General features: G+C 49.2%; 1 protein-coding gene and 1 long non-coding RNA gene across 3 annotated transcripts in view; both read right to left on the bottom strand.

The window, feature by feature from the left end:
* JARID2 (jumonji and AT-rich interaction domain containing 2) overlaps nucleotides 1-22,908 on the bottom strand; it is a 249,764-nt gene extending 226,856 nt beyond the window's left edge. Inside the window, exon 1 of one of the 2 annotated variants that reach the window (XM_078055716.1) lies at nucleotides 22,278-22,908. Coding sequence is in view for 1 of the 2 variants with exons in the window: in XM_036087225.2 (XP_035943118.1) it covers nucleotides 22,278-22,322 (45 nt within the window). In the remaining variant the exon portion in view is untranslated. The remainder of the gene's footprint in view (nucleotides 1-22,277) is intronic. The other variant, XM_036087225.2, reaches the window with a different exon arrangement.
* LOC118532606 (uncharacterized) lies at nucleotides 19,294-19,978 on the bottom strand. The gene is made up of 2 exons (XR_004915799.2): nucleotides 19,876-19,978; nucleotides 19,294-19,745 (listed from the first exon to the last, which is right to left on the bottom strand). It is a non-coding gene; the product is annotated as an uncharacterized LOC118532606 (long non-coding RNA).
* Nucleotides 22,909-23,937: the final 1,029 nt, after the last annotated feature.

Raw genomic sequence — 23,937 nt, 5'->3', positions numbered from 1 at the left:
ATAGGGTCCCACGGCTTTTTGAAGGTAGAGCAAAAACCTAACCCAGTCACCTAGAGCCCAGTCACCATAGAGCTGAGGGTCTGGGACTCAAAACCATTAAGCTTCTTAAAAATCTCAATTCCATACCTATGAAATGAGAGGAGACTGTCAGACTACCTCCAACAAATGGTTAGGGTCAAATACACAAATACCCAGGAATGATCCTAAGTAAACCATTTTGTCTGAAGAAAAGAAGTGCTAGGTCCTATAGAAGCAATAAGGAAAGGCCATGTTCCCTACATAAAAACTGTGTGTGTAAAAACACAAACGACACACACACAATTTCCACATAACTCCTCAGGAAAGCAATTTCAAAGCTGAGATGAAGCTGAACCACCTCCTGGCAAAACTCAATTTAAGGCCATGTCACCAAATATTAAATTTACCTATCTTCTCGATCTGTGAGAAAAATTCTAAGTGTCCTTCCTGGGGACAGTCCAGGTCTGGCTAGACCAAAATTTGCTTCTGGATCCTGACTGGGCTGTGGTCTACATCATCAGTGAGAGCACTTCAGACGGCCATAAATGCTGCCTGAATAATAACAGAGAGTGTTCTCCAACAGAGCAAATGTAGTGGTTTGTGAACATGTGTAAAACAATCTCCAAGACCAAGGAACCAGCCCATCACCCAAAATGCTCAGACGGACCTCAAAGTATACGAAAAGATGAAGAGGCCAATGTTAGGGGCGCCTGGCTGGCCCAGTGGGTGGAGCACGCGACTCTTTGATCCCCAGGTCGTGCGTTCAAGCCCCACGTCAGGCACAGGGCTTACTTTAAAAATACTAATTAAAAAAATTGTTTTGATAAAAATTTTTAAAAAACAAAAACCCGATGTTAGAAGACAGTTGTTGTCAAGTCGTCAAGTCAGAAACTTCACGTTTTATTGAAGATGTATCACAGCCCAGTGGCTTGGTCAGGGACTTGGGGGGGGGGCAGAGCACTGGGTATGGGGCTTGCAGATTGGGATGGGAGGAGACAGAAAGCTATTCTAGGCTTTTCTTCCTCCTCCTCCTCCAAGGAGGCAACCACCTAACAAAGCGGCAACCATTTGCAGGCCACCTCGAGGTGACGGCTGGGTATGGCTGGGTATGTCACAAGCTCTGGGGTGTTCCCCGAGCACGAACCAGACAGCCTTCCCTGGGAACAGCCCGCTGGGAACAGCCGCTGGGAAGAGCCTCCCTGGCATTTTCCACCTTGCCTGCCCCTGGCGCGCGCCTGACTTTAAGAGATTTAACAAAGAGTTATAGCCCCCAACTTCCTGGAGTTTTAATTAAACTTGGCTTGCACTTCTGAACAACCCTCAAGTTTTTATTTTGTTTGGTGGCCCCACTAATGCTTTTAAATGAGGGATGCTGTGAAGAGGAGGAGGGGATTCTCTGCAGCTGCGTGTGAGCATTCTGCCAAGAGAGACACAGGAAGGAGGCTCCCGTGTTAAAAATTGCCAACTGGGAGATTTACGAAACAGCAGGGGGAGAATGGATGCAGGGGAGGAAGACGTGTGCATGTGAAAGATTCTGCCAAAAGCTCCCTTTTTTGTTGTTGTTGTGAAGTCCCGGGGCCTCTGGAGGCCGGTCATGCTTCAGCGACCCTAGCTCCCTCCCATTTTACCCCCATTCTAAAGCCACCGTCCTCTCGGATATAAGGCAGAACCGCGTCTTAGCAGCTCCTTTCTCTCACCCCCAGCTCCCCAGGCCTTCCCCCACCCCCCCACCCCCAAAACAACAGTCCATTCTGCCACAACCGGATAATGGAAAGCAGCTTAACAGGGGGGAGGGCGCAATCGTTGCCCTCGGAACTAGATGAAGTCCCGGACTAAAGCCGCACTCCTAAGAAGGAAATGACAATTGTCTGGGCAAATGAACTTTTTAGTTGAGTTTCTATCCTGTTAGGAGCAGCAAGATAACCCCTGTCAACACTAAGAGCTCCAAGATGAGCTTCTCGGTTGTGTCGTGAGCACGCTTAACATCGGAAAATCTAGCTCTGCCCTTAGGGGGAAGCTAATTCGGGTCAAACAGGCTGTCTGCGAGGGTTCAGAGGTTTGGCTTTAAATTTCTGCATCAAGTGACGGGTATCCGGGCCTTCCACAGCAAGAACAAAGTGGAGGCCGCCATCTCTTACCACGATTTCCAGGGAGCGGATGGGCAGTTAGGAGCAAAGGTTTCACTCCCGTCCTCCATGGAGTGGGGAGCGGTCCATGCTTCATGCACGCCCACTGCGGCCAGAGAGTACCAACGACTCATCTCCCCTCCGAACTCAAGGGTGAAGACCTTAGAGGTTCTGACCCGGCAGCGTCCTGGGAGTGTGCGTCAATGTGCATTCCAGGGAACCAACTTTCCTTGTGCTGAACCCTCAGATGAATGGCCCCCAAGTAACACACCACCACCCTCGGGAATGTAGGTAAAATACAGAGCTCTCTGAGGATCAGCATGCACACTGCCCAGTAACCCCCCCAGCCCATCGAGAAGAACATACAGTGACAAAGAGCTGTCAGGCGATCGACCAGTAGGCCCTCTCTGAAGTCCTCTGTGATGAAACCAAGGTGAAACCCTGTTCCTCCATCACACCCGACCCCCCAAGGCAGAAGAGCCAATGAACTATCCTCCCGCAGTTCCAACAGCATGGGCTGAAACGAGTCAACCGGAAATATGAGCACCAGCACAGTCCACTCCCAGGGCATGCTGAGGCTGACATTTCACTGGGAAACCCGACGCTAAGCCTGGCGTTCTGTGGGGACTATTTCACCCCTGCAGGGAGCAACGGAGCACAGCCAGCCGGTTAGGATTTGAGCGCTCCTGTCCCCGCTACTGGCATCCCCAGACCTTTCGCTTCCCTCGAGCCCATCTCTGAGCCACAGCTGTGCGGGAAAAGTTAAGGCTCTCAGCCCTACGTTGGGTGCTAGTGACCTGCTAGCCTGAGATTTTTTATTTTTTTGGATGGGTGGAGGACGCTGAGGTCAGGAGAATGACACTCCAGGAAGCTCAGGCTCTCTGCGGACACATTTTTTAATGTGCCGAGCGGTGAGCTCACCCTCTCTCTCACAGTTGGCCACGCAGCAGGCTGCAGAGTCCAAGCCCTGGAGGAGCCACACGGGTGTGCACGTGGAAGGGGACCCTGCCACGTGGGGGGCACACACACTAAAACACCTACCCTTTCGCTCAGGGAGGCACGTGCACCCCGTTTTACAGTGGAGAACACTGAGGCTGGCTTGAAGCTGAGGCCCGGTGATTTTCTGGGGCGCTCAGCTAGTAAGTGGCGGGGAGGGTATTCAGTGGCCCACCAACACCCTGACTTAGAGCAGTGACTTTTCTAGGAGGTCCCTCGGGGTCACGAGATGACGACATTCATTTGAATTAATAAACACGAACACACACACATAGACGCGCACACACAACACACATAATCGCCTGGGTAGATATTCAACAAAACTACTAAAAACCCGAAGAAGAATGCCATACTTTCAAAACAAACTAGAACAAGAACACGCTGTTGCCTCAGGACTGCCCTAAAAGCAGAAGGGGCTCTGATCAAAGGTTCCCCAAGCTGGAAACACACAAGCGCCCCAGCCAGGAGAGAAACAGGCGGGGCCTGTAACGGTTCCCCGCAAGTGCGGCCAAGCACTCCTAGGCGGAGAACAATGACCCTAACACTGCTGCTTCCTTATGAGGCCCTACAAACGAGCCTCCCCCCCCCCCCCCCCCGGGGAGGGGATGCCGAGCTCACTGCGGGCCACTTTCCTTTTCACCGCCGCCGTTCTGGGGTGTGTGTGCGCGTGCGTGTGCGTGTGCACGTGTGTGGTGACCAGCCAGAGCGCTTTAAGAAGACAGTTAAAAATCTGAACTGGTATTTGTATTTGCTCTCTGTTGAAGTTCACTGTTAAGGAAGAGTTAAACTATACTTGTCCATCCTCGCCCCCCAAAAGAGCTCTTTAAAAGGGGAGGCCATACAAGGACCCCCTCAAACTCTGCTTAATCAGCACATACACCACAGGGGAATTCATCAGACCCACGTGTCCTCTTGCGCTCCAGAGGATTCGTAGGGCAAAACGTGGAGACATAAAGGAATTAAGAAGAGCCCATGTGACGGTGCGTTGAAGTCTAAAGCTGAGCAGTACTGACCTTTAATTTGGAGAACCAGAGCCTCGTGCCATCGTTTTATGAATATGTGAGAGCACTTTGGGACATTTCCAGCTGGGAGGAAGGAAGCACCATTATTCATCACCGTTGGCTGAAGAGACCTGACAGGCTCTGCTTTTAAAACTGATACAGACTGGCCGCCACCGCCGCCCTCCAGCTTCCACGAAGCAGGACTTTTGTAAAGACCCATGAGCTGAGAAGGGGGCTAGAAATAAATCAGGGGAAGCTGGGACGACGCCACATTAGCCTGTGAAAGATCACGTATGCATGTTTAGTTCCCAAACACACGCTTGCCTGACCCAAAAGGGACTGAACATGCAGGCAAGGCTACACCAGGTCCCTGTGGAGAGGGGCTGGCATCCACTGAGGGACCCTGGGGAACACCCCCTAGTTGGCTGGACAGGGACCTGTCCGGTGGGTCTTTCTGCAGCCAAGAAGTAGCCTTAACTTCTCTATCCATGGGGAGAAAGGAGGGCAATCCCCGAAGCATTATCACTTGGCAAAATAAACCCCACAGAGCAGAATCTAGAAGGTTACGGCAGATATCTGAAGTCCCAGCTGCCAACCCCATACCTATCTGGGGCACACCTATCTGGGGCTGGGAGGCTGACGAAGCCTTTAAAATTCAATTACAATCACTCTAAATAAGGGACTAAAAACAAACGGATGCAAACCTAAGCTTGGGGTGGGGGGGATCTCAAGGGACAAGAAATTCAGTGTCCCCCACCTTGTCCAAAAGAAGGTCAGTCCCACAGCACAGGCCGGAGCCGTGGCGGTTCAAGACAAGGGCTGGGCTGGATCCGGCCAACATGACAAGGACAACCAACTGGTCCTGTTCCTTAGTCTTGTGCTTCTAAAGGGCAGTCGATGTGCCAACTATTTTAAAGCTCCAACACACTAATTCTGTAAACAATAATGGCGCGGCCTGCACGCTGCAACACTGGAATGGATTCCTCAACTTGGCCTCATCACTTATGCAGCTGATGAAACAAACACTGACAGCTTTTTTGCATTTGTAAAGGCCCCACAGCAGCTGTGGTGATCCCACCATAGAGCAATGAATTAAGCCTGAAACCCAGCTGGGTCTGAACAGAAGCCCTTTTTGCACAATACAGCAAGACTATCATTGTTAACCTAGGCATTATTGGGAAATATTCTGCATTACATTAGAGGGCAGTTCTAACTCAATCCTTAAAATTAGCTCTAATAAGCAATTTTAGGAGGAGGGATGTGGCACTTGCTTTTGAAATGGCACAAGGATGTGGATAGGTTATAGGTACACCACGCAAAGGCAGCTGGGCAGAACAGGACACAGATTTCCAGTTAAACAATGCCAAGATCATAAAAGTAGCTCCTTCTTAGATATTCATACACACACACACACACACTCGCTCGCTCGCTCGCTCACACCTACCTTCTAAACTGAGGTCGGTATCTAACCTTGCCAATTCTTGGTTGTTTGGCCACTACAGAGAAAAATGCCAAATGTAGCCGTCTGTTGGGGCTCCCCATTGGGTAAGCCAAAACAATGACCTGGACAGAGAGCTGTACCAGAAAAACCAGTGTGAAAAAACATGATTAACATCATGAGTCAGAAATGTTTCTGACTCCAAACTTAAGCGCCATGTAATAAATAAGATTCCAAATGCTAACAGACACACTGGTCTTTGGCTTCCAATTTTCACCAGGACCCTCGAGGTAACGCACAGACATCCACACTCCTCGGGACGGTGAGGACATGCACTCTACCCTGCACCTCCCGAAAGCCTTTGGAACACCCTTGGGCCACGTGACTTTTGCAGACCACCCCCCCCCATCATTCCACCTCTCTTCTCTTGCCTCACAATTTCTCTGAACGCTTAAAAAGAAGCAAAAAGTTCCCGACTCAAAGAAGAGACCACGATCATCTCAGTAATTTCACACCAACTTGGGAAAAATAAATCTGGTATAAATCAAAAACATCAAAAGAAAACATGGCACCATCCCTCTTCCTTAAAACGACTCCCATTTCTTAAAGGAGTTCATTATGAAGAGCCTCGTAAGTGCTTTTCTGTTTAGGCAAAGCAGGCCTGGAAGGACCAAGAAAATCGGGGAGAATTTCTAGGTAGACAGTGGTTCTATGCCCCAAGGTGTTTTGCCGAAAAAACGTTAACGTAACCACGAGAAAGTCAAAACTGAAGGTAAGGCAGGGCAACAGCTCTTCTAGTCCTTCTTCATGCCCCCAGAGAGGAGCCAGGGTCTTTACTCTACCCCTCCCAAAACTCTATGTGGATCTGAAAGACCCACCACTACAGCCAAAAACACCTGAGCACCCACAAAAAGCAAAATTCAAAGTCCCACCGTTTTTTTTCACGCCTAAATGGAGCATACACGTGGTTCTAGCTTAAACTTCTGTGAACACTGTTCAGTTTGCAAAAGGGCAGAGGAAGTAGGGCCACTCTTGGCCCCCCTACACACACAGGGAGGCGGGGCAGGCAGGCAGGGAGGAAAAGGAGAACCCCCAGTCCCCAAAGGCAAGGCCAGAGCCCCAGAGGGGGAGAACCCAGCGTAGCACTCAGCTGAACAGAACACACAGTGGCGCAGGGACACAAGCTGAGAGAAATCGCTTAGCAGGTTAACTCAAGAGCAGTAAATAAATCTAGTCATGAGTGGGTTTGATATGCCAGGTTTCCTAACTGGAGATACTCCAAGAGAAATGCAAATATCACCACCACCACCCCCCCCCACACACACACAAACACTTGTACACAAATGTGCATAGCAGCATTATTCACAAGAGCCAAAAGGAGGAAAACAACCTGAATGTCCATCAGCTGATGGATGGATGAACAAAATGCGGTATGCCCATTAAGATGAAATACTATCTGGTCATAAAAAGGAACTGTGTACTGGTCCATGCTAACAACACGTGTGAACCTTGAAAATGTTATGCTAAGTGAAAGAAACCAGTCACAAAAAGCCACATAGTGTAGGACTCCATGTATATACGAAATGTCCAGAGAGACAGAAAGTGGACTCGTGGCTGCCAGAAACCACAGACATTGGGATGAAATGTGGGGTGACTGTCAAAGGGTATGGAGTTTCCTTTGGGGGGGTGACAAAAACATTCTAAAACTGATCATGGTGATGCTTGCACAACTCTGAATATACTAAAAAAACCACTGAATTGTTAAGGGGGGGGAAAAAATCACATTCACATCCAAAATCACTCAGGGAAAAGGCTGAGATGCTTAAAATGCCTTCCGTCTTGAACTACCACTGAAACGCCAAAAGAAAAATAGTTGACGAACTGCCAAACGAACTGGAATAAGTTGGAGATGTAGGAGAGTTTTAAAAAAAGAAAGGCTAAAATGGGCTGGCACTTTTGCGCAAGATACAGCAGCAAAGGACAACAATGTGTGCCAAGAATACGTATCTATAAAACACCGTAGTTAAACTTCAAAGTGCAACGAGGGGGAACTTCAATCTCCCCAAAAAATAAAACCTGCAACTTTAGGCTTCCTATTCCCCGCCCCCACCGCACCCCACCCCCGGAGCTATGCTGTGGGCTTTAATTAAGAGCATGGGAGTCTACCATTTAAATGCATTTACTCAATGCCAGGGCCTATTCAGACAAACCCTTTCAATGACTTTTAAAGCCATCTTTGGATTCGTAAGTTGGGTAGGAAGCAGAAAGGAGGGAGTCCAGAAGTAAATTAGATATTATTTATCAGCTTTAGCGATCTTTCCACACCGGCAAGGGAGGATTATCTGTTGATGGGAGGGGAAAAAAGCAACCACGAACCACCATCCAAGGCCTTCCCTGGCTCGTAAATAATGTCTGTCCCAAGGAACAAGCACTCGTACCCGGGGGCAAGGTGGTTCTGTTCTTTACCGAGATGACGGCAGTGTACAGAGAGAGTAAAAGGACTCCTCTGACAATAGGTTCTACTGAGGTCTTCATTTGTATTAAACAACTGTAAGCAAGTAATGTTGGGCCAGCTTTTGCAAGTCAAAGATAATGGCCTTCCTTGGTAAACTGACTGTTCTTTATAATCATCATTATTTATACTCCCAAGAGGCTTTGCCTACCGCTCCAATAAATTCTGGAAAGAAGTAACATGACAACTTCAGCAAGTCTCGTGGAAGAAGGAAAGCGAGAAAAAGCGGGTTGGGGAGAAATACGTGCTTCACACTTGGCCAGGTCAGCGCTGAGGCAGGGATCACATCACTGAATGCGAGCACGTAGCAGAATTCGGAGAAAAGAAAGAAGACCGCTTCTGAGCTTCAGATATGCCCCGAAGTCAGATCTGCACTCCCTGCCTCCCAGGGCTTTCTAGCTTACCAGGGCCAGAAGAGAACCCGTTTTAATAGCATCATTAGAGTTTTGATTTATCACAAGGACAAAAACAAAAGAGTGTGTTTCTCATCTAGACAAGAACGTGGTTGTAACACGAAGCTTTGCAAGTCCGTATCTGCAACAAGAGTTTCTGCAGGACTAATTGATGGTGTTTAGACGGAGCTGGGGGGGGCAGGGAGGGAACGGGCCAGTGGATTGAAACAAGTATTCCCCAACCTCTTCAACCAGGAGACTTGGCCCGTGGCTCAGATATGCCCAGAGCTCAGACTCTGGAACAATCAGGCAGGCCAAATGTGTTCCTTATTTAAAGGAGGTTTCCTTTCACTCTGTCAGCCACCTTTCAGATTCCAGCTAAGTTTAAACCACAATGGTTTGGAATCCTAACAGTATTTTTGACGATTACGATACAGAATGGGTACTTGAAAACATTTTTAAAGACACAGGACGCTGAATCATGCACGAACATATCCCAATCGCTACCCCCCCCCCAAAGAAGTTTATTATTAAATCCAGAACCCTCCCTGGCCCCCTGCACTGTGGAAAAAAGTGATAAACCATCCTGGCATTTAAACAGAAACCTGATCTCTGCCACTCAAGGATGTTACCACCGCTGGGGATTACTTTCATGCATCTTTAAAATTCTTGCAGATTAAGAGTTCTGTCAGGGTGTCAATACCAATATTACTTAACAAAACTCGCCTTTAATTAAAAGTTTTACCTCCAGTTTCCAAAGCTAAAGCAAAAAGCTACTCGGCCCTAACACCGCTGGGTGGAGAAGGAGAAGGACAAGGACTCGCTGCCGGTGTTTTCATGTGGTTGTCACTTTTCCCAGTTAGAAAGTCAACTTTTGTCAGATCAAAGCAAAAATTACTTGCTCCCAGGAGGACTGCTCATTGTGGCCTTAAATCCTTTTTGGAATGAGGGTGCGGTATCTATAAGTCAATACATAAAATAAACATGCCTCAAAAAAGAGCAACCAACGAGGAGTCCAAGTAAAAAGGCTGCAGGGCTGGTAGAACTGAATGTTAAAACCAGGCTAAACTCATCAGGCTCAAGAAGATGGTTTCCTTGGCCCCCCACCAAGCCCCTCCAACCCCATTCCTAAATAAACCCACAGGAATGGCTCTATAGAGGGCCCCACCCAACATTTCAGGCTTTCCACACTGTTAAGAAACCAAGTCCAGGGGCTCCTGGGTGGCTCAGTCGCGAAGGGTCTGCCTTCAGCTCAGGTCATGGTCCCAGGATCCTGGGATCGAGCCCCGCATCGGGCTCCCTGCTCAGCGGGAAGCCTGCTTCTCCCTCTCCCACTCCCCGCTTGTGTTCCCTCTCTCGCTGTCTCTCTCTGTCAAATAAATAAATAAAATCTTAAAAAAAAAAAAAGAAACCAAGTCCACTGTTCATTTGGCTTCAAAGACAGCTGGCCTTTGCCACTCAGAATCGCCGATATGAAAGCAGTCACATGGCAAGTGTCGGGGACCAAGTTTTGTGGTGTGGTGGCCGACGCAGCTCCAGCAAGACAACGCGACCAAAGCCCTTCGAGGCACATGAAAACCATGTGCTACCAATTTAACTGGGACTCCAGGCCATGGCTCCTTATGCAATGCCTTCCATTCCTGTTGGCTCTTTCATCCTCCAACATCAAGACATTATTACGAGCTGAAAATAGAACACACGGAGCTTTCATGCTCTGGGCAGCCCAAGAATGGAAAGGGGGCAATTTGGGTAAAACCAATAAACGTTCAAGTTCTACCACATCTCTAAAGGGACATCTTGACTACAGAATTAAAAAGAAAGGAAAAGGGGTTTATCCAAAACTACTCTTTTAAAACACCAAAAAGTAATGCTTCTTAGCAGCGCTGTGATACCACCTCGACCTCATATGCCAGGGTGGAGGGGTGGGGAATCCAGCATCTGAACAAAGCGTGTCCAGTGTAGAGAGCAGGCTGCATTTTTCCCTTTAAGTTAGGAAGAAAAAGCAAGTCTTGGCGAGAAGGAAAGTGCTGAGCACCTGCATGATTTTCATTTTTTTTTTTTTTTTAATTTACTTGAGAGAGAGAAAGAGCACACACTGGGGGGAGGAGGGGCAGAGGGAGAGAGAGAGAATCCAAAGCAGACTCCCTGCTGAGTGCAGAGCCCCACATGGGGCTGGATCCCAGGACCCTGAGATCACGACCTGAGCCAAAACCAAGTGTCAAACACTTAACGGACTGAGCCACCCAGGCGCCCTTTATTTTCATTTCTACCCTCTTCTTCAGACGACAGAACATGCTATAATCAGCAAAGAAGATAACCCAGAAACACTACGTTCCCTCTTCAACCTTGGGGCCAAAGAATGTCAGCCAAGAAGACCTGTGGACTTAGAAGAATACAATCTAGATACCAGTTTATAAAGCACTTCCCATGGTGCTTCCCACTGCGTCCTCCAAAATGTCCTTGAGATTAAAGGTGTAATTCTCCCCATTTTATAGATGAAGAAACGGAGACTCAGGTCAAATCACCTATCCAAGGCTACCTGCTCCCTTTTCCCAGTATTCTGCAGCCCTGCGGTCAACTAAACTATAAATTTTCTGAGAACAAGGACGATAACCTTTTTCTTAACACCTAACCTGGTGCCAGAGCATGGCAAGCAACCAGAATATATCAGCTGTATGTAACTGAATGGTCTGCCAAGCCAGGGCCCAATGGGGCCTTTGTAACCATGCAAAGCCCACCTCACAAACAAGGCTGAAATTACACGTGAAAACAATTAAGATTCCAGGTCATCTTAACACATGTCAAGCCTCACAAGAAAGCATTTCATAAACAGAAAATATGTAATTGTACCAGTACACATACTCTGTTCACCCTTCACGACCACAGTCGTTCTAATACCGCGCTGTGTTCTTAGAGCAATTTTGTTTTACAAAGTGATTTCACCTATCTTATCTCGTTCGGTTGGAAAGCCCTGAGAGAGGACAAGGAAAGAAAAGAGAAACTTAAATAAAACCCAACGGACATCTTGACTACTAGTTACAAGGGCCTGTACTGGTTTTTAAAAGCCAACAAACCAACAAACCTGCCGGCCTCGTATGCACTGCTCATGGGACTGTCAATGAGTATAGCCTATCTCTGAGAAAACAGTGGGGTACCAGGGCTCTCACTGTAAACAGCGGGCACTTCTGGGGCGCCCTGGTGGCGCAGTGGGTTCAGCGCCCGACTCTTGATGGCAGCTCAGGTTTTGATCTGAGTCGTGAGTTCAAGCCCTGCACTGGGCTCCACGCTGGGCGTGCAACCTATTAAAACAAAAAACAAAAAACCAAAACCAAAACATGGGCACTTCTGAGCCAGTAATTCCACTTTGAGGAATCTGGGAGTTAAGTGAAAAGATACAGATAAAGGCCTACTGGGCACATCATTTTGCACAATAGGCCCCAAACTGAAAAGGCCATCAAGAACAGGCAGGTCGAGTAAACTGTGGTAGCGATCAACCAAGTGCCCTACAGCCATTTAAAAATAACGCTGCAGTGTTGTATTCTGCAGTGTTGTATTCTGATCATCGAGATAAGATATAAATGCAAAAAGCACATAACAGAACATCACTCAGGAGCATGCACCCACACACGTCAAACTGTGTGTGTGTGTGTGTGTGTGTGTGTGTGTGTGTGTGTGTATTTATGTATCTCCCCACAAGTGCAGGAATGCCCAGTATGCGATTGCCATGGTTCTTATCATTTGCAGTCCTCCGAACGGAAGGGTTTCTTATGAAGCAAAAAAGTCATCTTCAAAACGGGACTGGTGCTACTGGCATCGAGGTATGGGGCTTACCTGTGGATTTTGTTTTCCCATGGAAACGACTCGGTGACTGCAGTTACCATGGATAACTGAGAATCCACCTGGAAGGAGGCAGGATTCAGAAAACCGTGTCCCAAGAACAGGAGCGACAGAAAGCCCGCTGCTGTATCGGGGCCTGGATTTCATGCCCCGGCTGCGTCACTGACGAAATGTGCGATCTGAGGCAAGTCGCTCAACAGCCCCAGACACCTCTGTTTTCTCAGCTAAGAGATTTCTGCTAGCTACGTTCATCTTTTTCCCCTAGAGCCATACCAATTCCCTCCCACAACTAGACACTATCTGACATACTCCAAAAGCTTCACCTCAACAATTATTTCCTCAGCTGCGTACTGACGTTAAATTCAGCCCCTCCTCTGGGTGGGTTAATAGGATCAGAGACAGGCAACCACGGATTCCAGTGCCCAGAGATAGGTTTAAGGAGTCAGGGCGACAGAGAGAAGGGGCTTAGCCCTGCCTGACTGGAGGACAGGGGTGGCAGGCTGTCCCGCAAGGCCTCAGAAGGGCCGGGTGGGCTCCTTCAGGCAACCCACTCGAGGAACCAGGACGTGCAAAGGCCAAGGGGCTGAGTGAGCTCTGCTAAACTGAAACAGGTGCCAGGATAGGCCGAGGGTAGAGCAAAAAGGGCTTCTCATGATGTGCTGAGGACACACTTGGTTTAGATTTATCCTGAAAGCCACAGGGAGCCAATGAAGGATTATGATCGGATTTTCAATTTCAAGGATTATTGCTCCAAGATCCGGTTTAAACACCTTGGGCGGAACATCTTTGTGCAGAGATTCGGGGCCACTCTCATCTCAACTGTCAAAGCTGCCTCTGGTTCACCACCCTGACGGGCTTGGAAGTCAAGTGCCGGATGATACAGAGAGCTTCAACAAACAGAGGGAGTGGGGCTGGGAAGAGAGGACATCAAAACGGACTTCTTCTGAAGCTACTCATTTGGTTTATTAAGAAGCAAACTAGAGAATTCATTTGACTCATTTATTTCTGAGTCAGCTAGGAAGGCTGCTGGCAGGCCCGATGTCTCCAGGTTGGTGATTTCCAACTGTGTAATGATACCTTGACCGTTTGTGCGGGCATATGCAATTTACAAAATGCTTTCACATCAAAAATCTCACTGGCTCTCCCAGTAACCAGCCCGGGAGGTGCATGGAACCAGTTTTCCAGATGAGGAAGCAGCTCAGCGAGGTTCCGTGGCCTGCCCACGGGTCACGCGGCCCGTGTAACGCAGGACCCAACCTTGAACTCAGCTCTCATTCCCGATCCTGTCCACTACCACAGACGTGCCCTATATATTCACGACGAGCCTGTGAATGAAATCTGGGGAATGTGTTACTGAAGCCCACGTACTAGTGGAAAGGCACATATGCAAAGCACAAAACACTCCGGGTTTTAATCATGTCTATACCCGACGGCTGCCTCACAGAATGAGCACCCATTCAGTAGCCCTCTTTCTGCAAACCTATGGAAGGAATAAATGCAAGAAACACATGCTCAAGTCCTAATCGCTGCTCATTTCCTCCTGGCACCTGTTTCGGCCCCCACAGGCACCAAACATTTTAACAGCTGGCAGAAACGAGAACCAAGAGATAACCGTTGCAGATCAAGCCCTAACCAAAATTGTGCTTCGTAAATAATAGGGCAAGAACCTCCCGGATTTTTAAAAAAGAGCAATAAAACAGGGCACCAAAAGATCTCCCACACTCTCCTGGAGCACTCATTCACAGCAAACCAGAGGGTCTCCTGATGGAAAACAGACCCACACACACACCCCTCTCGCTGCCCGCCCCCCCCAATAAGAGTGCTGGGAAAAAATTCCTGCTTCTACTGGACAAAACAGGTGTATGAGGGAAGAGCTGCATTGGGAGGATGAAGGGGCAAAAACTGGCTATTTTGTTAACCTTCTAGGATTCCTGGTAACTAAACACTGCTGGTGATGACATTTCAATGTACACTGGCCTTCCTCTTCATGGGTGGTGGAGCTTGACAGACTTACAAAATTAGAACTTAAAATCCAATTTAGGCCTCTCAGACAGCACCAGCCCTCAAAAACAGCTCTCCAGAACTTCAACCAGTAGGGTTCCCCTTTCTAACCTCCTCATACATCCTATGACTATGTGAGTAATTATGTATAATGTTCCCATTACTCATGCTGCTTCATTAACATATCTGGGCAGCCTTTGTTTACCGCATGGCCCCGACCCTGGTGAGGACTGAGGGCAAATGATTTCCCCAGCGCCTCACAGTCCCCTAAGCAGCAAAGTCAGGGGCGACAATACAAGAGCAAAAAAAAAAAAAAAAAAAAAAAAGATTATCCAGCCGATCTGTCACAGCCCCTGCAACGAGAAAGCAGGTTCTCCTTCCTCGGAAGCCTGGAGAGCTAATGCGCCCAGCAGGGCCTCAGGTACCACCGAGGGGGGGGGGGGGGACACTTACAAAAACACAGACCACAAACCAGCCAGTCCCAAGGGGTCCTGGGATCTCGGCTCTTTTTCCAATGAGAAGTCAAGGAGACAGCCAGCTGGGGATAAGGGGGTAGCTCCACCAACTGGTGTTTAAAAAAACAACAAACACAAACATGCACTTGAGACGGACGCACTCCTTCTGTTCCAGGAGGCTGACAGACTGCCTTAACTTCCCCAACCTTCTTAAGCAAAAAAACCTCTCCGGAGCCTGCCCAGAGCCCCGGTTATGGCCTTTTCTCCCCCTTTTCGGGGCTACAGTGATCATCTTACTTCTAAAGAGAACAAAAAATTGGAGAAAAGATATGTAGCCTTTAACTCTCTGGCCAGTATCTCTCTGCCTTGGTTTTCTCTTCTGTAAAATGGACTCGACAGCCTCTTTTTTTCTGGTGTGAATGCACTATGGAAACCAATGTGGGCGGTGATTTCCGAACTGACTGGGCCTTCTCTTCATGATGCTTTCAGGAGGAGTGGGTGTTGTGTGGCCCATCTACAGGGTTTTCTACAATCCAAGCTCTTCTGGCACATTTCTTCAAACTTCAAAGAGAACCCCAGGAGAGATGGGCAGCGTTCTCACAAGATGAGCAAAATCTGTTGCAAAAACAGTGTGGAAGTGGAAAGAAACCCAGACACACACCCGAGAGGCCCAGGATGTGTCGTCCCAGCCGCTCGCTCGGGTGGGACCTAGCCCTCACCGGTGGGACAGGATCTACGTCCCTACAACACAGACCCTTTCTGATCCCAGATGTCCTCAGAGAACTAGAGTCACAAGCCACGTGCAAGCAGAGGAAGGAACAGCAAGTCCCAGAAGCAGGCAGGTTTCCCTGACCAGGAGCCAAGGGGTATCCAGCCCTCCCTGCCACTTCCTACAAGGTTCAGCTCTGCTTTTAGTGACCGTATCCTGAATCGGCAATGAATGAAAACTCCCTTATTAAAAAGTGTGAGGCTGGGGCATCTGGGTGTCTGCCTTCGGCTCAGGTCACAATCCCAGCGTCCTGGGATCGAGCCCCGCAGTGGGCTCCCTGTTCAGCGGGGAGCCTGCTTCTCCCTCTGCCTCTGCCCTCCCCCTCCCTCTTACAGGCACTGCGTTCTAATAAATTCTTTTTAAAAATTTTTAAAAATAAATAAAAGGCGTGAGGCTGGCAGAAGGTATAGTGTTAACCGAAGTCCCAAGAAAATTAAAAGGGTAAGAAAAACCTCACTCAGATGGTCTACAAAAAAGCAGACAAATTAACGGCAATACCAAAGTCATCGGAGCTCCCACCTCCTGGAACGAAGGAAGTCTGCGATCATGAGGCAGGCAGGGAAAAGGCTTTAGGGGCACAAAAGGAACCAGAAAAAGGGAGACTGGAGGCCAGCTGGAGAAGTACCTGAGACCTGGGGGGGCAGGAGGGGGAGGCAGGTATCAGAGGTTACCTCCTAGAGATTGAAAGAAACAAAAGAGAAATTGATTCAAACTAAGAAACTGAGATTCAATTGGTCTCCTTTCCATTAACAGGTAGGTTTAAAGATTTGAAAGGGAACAAACCTTCAGCAGTATCTAAGTGAGACCCAATAATTAAGGTTGCTGGATTACAAAATACAAGCTTCTGAACTCCATATAAATTAGGTGTAAAATCACAAATCTTTCTGCCCCCTGCCATCCAGTGACTGACACAACTGTGTTTTTAATTCTACAAGTAATACAAGTTACCTCGGCAGGACCACTGTAAGTCACCTGTGCACCTGGCATGAACTAGATGGGGCGTCTGCTCTAATACCTGGGGATTAGGGCTAAATACAATGGAAGCGTTCTAATCAGAGGAGATAGGGGCCAGAAGCTGGTTAGCTCCCGTAAAGTCTGTCAGGCGGGAAACCTTAAAATCCATACAGATTTTTGACATTCTAACTTAAACACCGAAATGTACTTTTAGTAACAGATTTGTTGAGAATTCTTCAGTGTTCCACGCTATGCTTTTTTTGGTGTGTTTGTTGGGAAGGGAGTTTGGGCATAAATGAAGTTTGGTTCTTAAAAGGGAATCACTTGCCAAACAATGCATGTACGCAATCCTTAAAATTTACCCCGAGTTTTTTAAATGGCGGGGCCCACGTCTAATTTAACGGCCGGATTTTTTTTTTTTTTTTTTTGGTAATTCAACTTTTATCAAGTGTTCCCAAAACAGTCAACTTAAGTTTTCATAGAAACCAACTCTCAAAAAAAAAAAAAAAGAAAAAGAAACCAACTCTCTTTCCACACTTGTCCAAAGGTTTACATAATATTTAACTGTAATTGCAATAATAAGTCTAACTGGAATAACCAGATTTGGAAACAAACAACTGACATTTGGCAAGCCTTCTATGGGTGGGAGCCAAAGGGGACAGAGGGACACACACCCCAGGGCTACTCACTGGCCAGGAGCACCGTGCTAGGGTCTGACAGCCAGGATATTCTGCAGCTAACAGAGCAAGCAGGTTGGATACGTAGTTAGGTGGTTAGGACAATGGTTATGTAATCCTGGGGGAGACGTAGAGATGGACCACTAACAGGATTAGAACAATGCAATAGGGGTGCCTGGCTGGCTCTGTCCCTGGAACACATGACTCTCGGACCTCCAGGTTGTGAGTTCGAGTCCCACCTTGGGTGTAGAGATTACTTAAAAATAAATTATTGGGGCACCTGGGTGGCGCAGTGGGTTAAACTAAACGTCTGACTCTTGGTTTCAGTTCAGGTCATGATCTCAGGGTCGTGAGCTCTGCATTCAGCGGGGACTCTGCTTGAGATTCTCCCTCCCTCTCCCTGTGGCCCCCCCCCCGACATGCTCGCTCGCTCACAAATAAAATCTTTAAAACATAAAATAAAATAAATTCTTTTTAAAAAGGAACAATGCAACTAAAGGTCCAAAAACGAAATTTCTTAACGCTGCAAAACTTTTTAACGTTTTAGATAAAAATATCAGGAACCTGGGTCCTAAGAACATCATGATCAAGGGCAAACCTTAAAAATATTCCGGTTTGGCCTTTACCAAGGGTTTTAATGTACCAGGCTTCACATGACTTGTCTGTGTCATCTTTGAAAGGAGGAAAATAGTTCCCATTTTGAACATAACAGATACCAGTTATATACTCCAACAAAAGATTTTCTCTTTCTGAAAAGAAGAAGTTTAAACAACCTTTGGAGCAAGGTATATATTAACACCGGAGTTATTTCCAAGGCACTTGGAAGTGAGTCAATAGCCCCCAGCTCAGCAACAGGAAGTGGTGTGACCTACTATGAGAAAAGACACGCCATTACACCATCTGAATACCAATTAATTCCAGGTGGCCATGTGGGCCGATGACTATGGAAGACACACAAGTCAGCTACTTGTCTACAATGAAGTGATAATCACGCAGATAACAGTAAGTCGGACTATTTGGGGACACAACTTCTTTTTCCTTTTAAATTTATATGACACACTTTGGACTCTTTATATAGTCTTTCTTCCATAATCTCTGCATATAGTAAGCGCCGCTCAAATGCCCCTGCCATATATACATTTACGCAACAAAGAGTAAAGTTTTCTGCTACTAGACAGAGGCAGAAAGAAAGCCATGTAAACAGCGAAGGAAAGAAAAAACATAGCAATTAAATGACATGTACAAGGTTTGTTTGTTTTTTTTTCCCTCAGAACTGTGAAATAACCCAAGGGTATTAAGGGGGGGGGGGGAAGGAGCTCCTAAATCCTACCACTATATTTTGGTCTACTTCTCCTTTCTTTGTAATTTTATGTAATTGTAATTATAGTAAATCCTGCTTTTGAACCTTGTAATGTGAACTTTTCCCAGTTTTGTTTAATCATACTGCAACTTTTACATCAGAAAATTAGATACTTAAAACTTGACAGCCTAGTGGTACAAATTCTGCCTGAGCTGTCCTAGAAATCAAACTGGTCATTTGTTCGTGTGCTCAGCACATGACTCGGAGCTTTGTGTGGCAGAGATTTTTTTTTTTTTAATTTCAAACTCCTACCTGCTATAAAGCCTCAAAGATCAAATGGTGTTGAAGCCTGGGTTTCACCCTCGTTATTCTCCCTAGAAATAACCCATCCAGTGGAGTGATGGAAATGGCAGAAAACACCCTGTAACTGTTTTTATTGTCCAAGTGGATTGGGACTTTGAAAGCAAATGTTTTCAGTGATTCAAGGTATTGTGGTGGGAGTCGTGCCCAGCACAATTAAGACAAGATTACAATTTATGAGTTTCTCAAGGATACCATTTAATACGAAATATAACCATCATTTCTCCCAAAGCCTGCCATCGACAATCCCACCCCCCAAACTCTGCTTTGCGGAGGCAATAAACTGAATGGCAACGCGGCAGGCATCTGAGGCGTGAGACCAATTGTAGGAAATGTGCTGCCTTCCACCAGCTCGAGGAGTAACACCCCCTGACACAGAGAGCAGCATACTCTGTTCTACATCTTTCCCGCACAGGATCCTTCTACATAAAAGTGAGGGGCAAAGGCAGGTGTTACCTTTTCCATTTTACAGAAAACTAAACAGACTCAGACTGCGAGCCTCCTGTTCTACCGTCCGGAAGTACTAAGCGCAGAGTACCTTGAGACTTAGTTGTCCCGTGCTCTTCCAAGAACACGTATCAATGACGAGTCTTCCCTGGTCCGCCACCCCCGCCCCAAAAGAGAAAGCACAGAGCTGGCACAGCGGAGGAGGAGCGCCACCCCCTCGCACGGTATTACAGGGCTCCCAGAAAGAGCAACTGTTGCTGCTGAGCAGCATCACCCAGGAAGGCATCCCGTCACATCCCCCAAAGGCACCCCAAACACGACTTCAAGTGACGAGGTGGCCAAATCCACAACACAGTCCTCCTACAAAGCAAAGCGTTCCCTGAATAAAGTTTCCTTGCTTTTTGAAAAGCGTTGCTGAGCGATCACAGCGACCACCGTAGTAATGCCACACCGTCAGCCGACCTGGAAACAGAAGAGGCGAAACACATTTCTGCAGAAAGGAGGCGTCTCCTCCCGGCTCCCCACCCCCTAAATGGAACCGGAGCTAGGTCGGCAGCCCTCGTTGGGGGACCAAAGGCTCCCAAGCGCTCACCTGCAGGGAAGCGCAGCGTTTCGGGGCGGAAGGCGGAGGCCGATCGCATCCTCCTCCTCCTCTTCCTCCTCCCACGCCGCAGCCCCGCTCCGCCGCGGCCCCCGCCTCCGCTCGCTCCCGCCTCCCCCCGGCCGCCCCGCCGCGTGGAACCTCCCGCCCGACTTTTGACGTCACGGAGGAGGAGGAGAAGGTTCCACCCGGGCCCGTCCCTTTGTGACGTCACAATGACAACAGAACGCGGCCGGGAGCGTCCGGGAACCCGGAGCGGGGGAGGGGGGCGGAGGGAGGAGGGGGGGAAGGCCGGCGCGAGCCTGGGGGGAGAACCGGGGGGCGGGGAGGGGGCGCGCTGACGTCTCGCCGGCTTAACCTGTTGCTCTCGAGACGGCACTGGAGCCGGGGGGCACGGCCGCGGGGAGCCGGCCGGGCCGCCGCCGCCATGCTCGGCCGTGCGCGCGGCGGGGGGCGCCCGCTGCAGCTGTGCGCCGCGCCGCCCCCACCCCGGCACGCCCCCGCCCCCCCCACCGCGCCGCCCCCTCCCCTCCCTTCCCCCGGGCCCAGAAGGCCGCGCCGCCCCCGCGCCCCACCCACCCGCCCGCCCGCCCGCGGGCCGGCCAGAGCCGAGCCCCGAGCCGGAGCCGCAGCCGCAGCCCGAGCAGCCCGGAGCCCCGCGCCGGAGCCGGCAGCCCGCCCCCTACAGGCCGCGCGCGCGCCCGCCCGGCCCCGACCCAGCCCGCCGCGACCCCCGCGCGCCCTCCCCTCGGCTGCCGGCTCGAGCACGTCGGGAACACGGGCTCCGCTCCGCTCCCCCGGCGTCAACTCGTGCTCTGCCTCCCGCGGCCGCCGCCAGCCACGGGGCTTGCGGCCGGACGCCCCGACTCGACACAATCCACTGACCGCCAGCAACAAAAAAATCCCACCCCACACCAATCTCCAACTTAGCGAGGTCTGGGATGGGGTCAGGGGGAGGGGTGGGGGCGGCGGAGGCGGTTCTTGTCCAAGTTCTACCCCATTTGCTTTGTGGCTTCACCCGGATCGGACGTGCCCCGGGAAGGCGTCCACGCTCCAAGGCAAGGTTGTCTCCATGCAGTTTCTACAGCCCGAGTTTAAACTAGTCCTTTGCATTCTACCCAGCCCTCTGCAATGCGGATGTATTTTAATTCTTAAATTCTTTAGGGAACAGCTTTTTTAAGTTGAGCTTGATTATTTAACCTTGCATTTCTTTCATAGTTGAAGTTTACGTGCCTAGATTAGAATCAACCCTCTGGAAGAGGCATTCGGCTTTTTCATTAAATGTATTTTTTTTTACAAAAACCACTGCCCCGAAGGTCATCTCCCATTACACACATCACATTGCTCAAAAAGGGAAAATATTAACACCAATTTGTCGACTCGAGTTAAATAAAACTTTGCATTATTCCTAGTGTATGTTCATTTGGGCTTTTAAAAAAAAAATTGGGTTCTCTGATTTAAAGCATGCAGCTAATCACCGATCACTCGAGTGCATATTTGGTTAATCCTCCGTTCCCCTCTACCCTCCCTCCCCCCAAACTTAAAAAAAAAAAAAAGCCATACACAAAACAAAAACACTCCCCATGCCAATCAAAACGTAGCTGTACTATGCACAAAACAAATTTAACTATTCCAAGCCATTTAAATCTCTGAATAATCACCCAATTTCAGAAGCCCACTTAACAGGGAGAATTTATTTGTAGTCACTTACACATGTATTCACGTACCTACTTAAAAACATTAGCTATATTGTATGTGTTTTCCCCCTAAAACTGGAAACCATGAATTTTTAAACAAAACCAGTTCCATTATTAAAGTCAATCCCAACAAATGCATTCGCTGTAACATGATTCCCAACTGATTTACGTTGCGAACCAAATAAGCCAAAACGACCACATACATTAAATTTGATATGCCAGTGCAGGGAACAAGATCGCCATAATCGGACCCTCGATTGCAACTTAAAGGGCTTCCAACACACACGGGTTACACGATTTTCCAAATAACATTAATAATAATAACACAAGCTCATTTGCATGCAAAGTGCAATATGGGGCCAAATCCGCCCGAGAATGCAGTTTAGTTACATTACCGCAGCCCCCACCCGCCCCCCAAGCTCCACCAAAATCCCTAGCCTTTCATCTAAAACTAGATTATGGTTGTGTCATTCGAGGTCAATTTATTCACTTGAGGTATCGCTACACCAATCTGTTTTTTCATCCAAACTAGGCAGACACGACTTTGCCTGAAAAGCCCTCTTTCAGAAAAGAAAGAAACAGCCTTATCGGACGCTGTGTTTAAAACCCTTCAGCTGCAGAATTATCTATAAACTTGACATTCACAGCCATTGCTTAAAACTGCAAGTCAAAGGATGTGTTGTTAAGAGCACTTACGTATTTCTTCTGAATGATATTCCTCTTGGGTCTTTCCTTGCTCATTCTGAGATCCAAATGCTGATTGCAAAAGGGGACAATTGCTTCATGAATTTAAAGCCGTCAGAAATTTGCAAAAAAATATCCTGGTGGTTTTTATTGTTGTTGGTGGTGGTTGATCTTGTAATCCGACTTTTCTTCCTCTTCCCCCAAAGCCCGATTCGCCTTGAAATAAATCCGAAATTGGGAAGGAGAAAAAAAAAAAAAGAGCCAAAGACGAACGAAGCAAACAACAAAAAAAAAAATTCACTTTAGTAAAACACTCATAATGGAAAATTTCCCCCGAAACACACACACACACAAAAAAAACCGACGCCCTTCACTCCCCCCCTTTTTCCTCCAAAAACTACATCAGCGAAACGTGAAGGTCCTTAGTGTCTGATCTGTAGTTACATCTTGGAAAAGAAAAGGGAAAGATAAATAAAAAATGTTGGAAGTCACGTTTGTGCTGCAGCAGCAGCGCGAGCAGAAGAGTCAACTCCAGCGGCGGCGGCGGCGGCGGCAGCACCACAGCGAGGGCTCGCCGAGTCTCTTTTTTCCAAGCCCCCTAACCAATGAGAGAGAGGCTATCCAGCCCAACTTTAAATGGACTCTGCTTTTATACAAGTTAGGGCTCCTCGGGTAATTCCCCGACGGACGCTAGCCGAAAACTCCCACAGCTGAGCCACCAGGCGCCCGCCTACTCCGGCGCCGACCGATCCCGGCCCAGTCCGGAGGACCCCCGCAGCCCCGTCGACTAGACACCCGAGAAGCTTCGACGAACCCTTCCCGGGCAAACCCTCAGGCATCGCTCCCACGCCGAGCCTAGGAGTGGAATTGAGAGAGGCTCCCTAGCCCAATGCATGGCACGCTCGGTCGCTCCACCTCACCCCCTTTCCCCAGCTTGCCGCTCACCCCACAGCCGCCACACGCCAGCCCCCGCCACTGCCCTCGCGTCTACCTGCAGCCGGGCTGCTGGATACCAGTGCCCCAAGACGCCCGGCCCCGGGGAGAGCCGCCTATTCCCGGGGCACCTTAGAATGGTCCCCTTGATCTTCTGGAAGTTGTAGTCCCCCGACTACAAAATGGCTATGGCCACGGGAGCTGGGAACTACAATTCCCAGCCTGCCCCGCAAAGTCTGTCACTCAACTCCCCTCCCTCCTCCTCGCCCCCTCCCCCTCACCGGCCCTGCCAACAAACGCTTGGATGTGTCCCGCGTGTGACACTGCTAGAGGCTGGCTCGGGATTGGTCCGCAGAGCGTGTGGTCCGCGAGCGAGGAACTCCCCACGCCGGCCCGCCCCCGCCCCCGGGCCCCGGCCCCCCTCCCCCGGCGGCGCCCCGCCCCCACCCGCGGCGCGAACCGCCTGTGGAATCGAGGAATCGCGCGCGCGCCGGCCCGAGCCGAGCGGCGGGGGAGGGACGCGAGGCTTCCTGGGGGAAGGCCTCGGAGCGTGGCGGCGCGGGGGGCGGTGTCGGCGAGGGGTTGGAGCCCGTCCTAAGGAAAACTGGGCCACGCACCAAGAGGAATCCTCGGTGCGAACTAGTTGATCGGCGGCGCCTGCTGCCTGTGCCGCGCAGCCGGTGTCAGCTCAGGACACCGCCTCGCGTCTTCGCACACGGCGTGCTGCGGCCGGCCCGGG

This window comes from Halichoerus grypus, chromosome 9 (genome assembly GCF_964656455.1).
Source record: "Halichoerus grypus chromosome 9, mHalGry1.hap1.1, whole genome shotgun sequence".
In the NCBI taxonomy this organism is placed as follows: Eukaryota; Metazoa; Chordata; class Mammalia; order Carnivora; family Phocidae; genus Halichoerus; species Halichoerus grypus.
The sequence above is the reverse complement of the archived record's forward strand: the minus strand, read 5'-3'. Positions and strand labels throughout refer to the sequence as shown.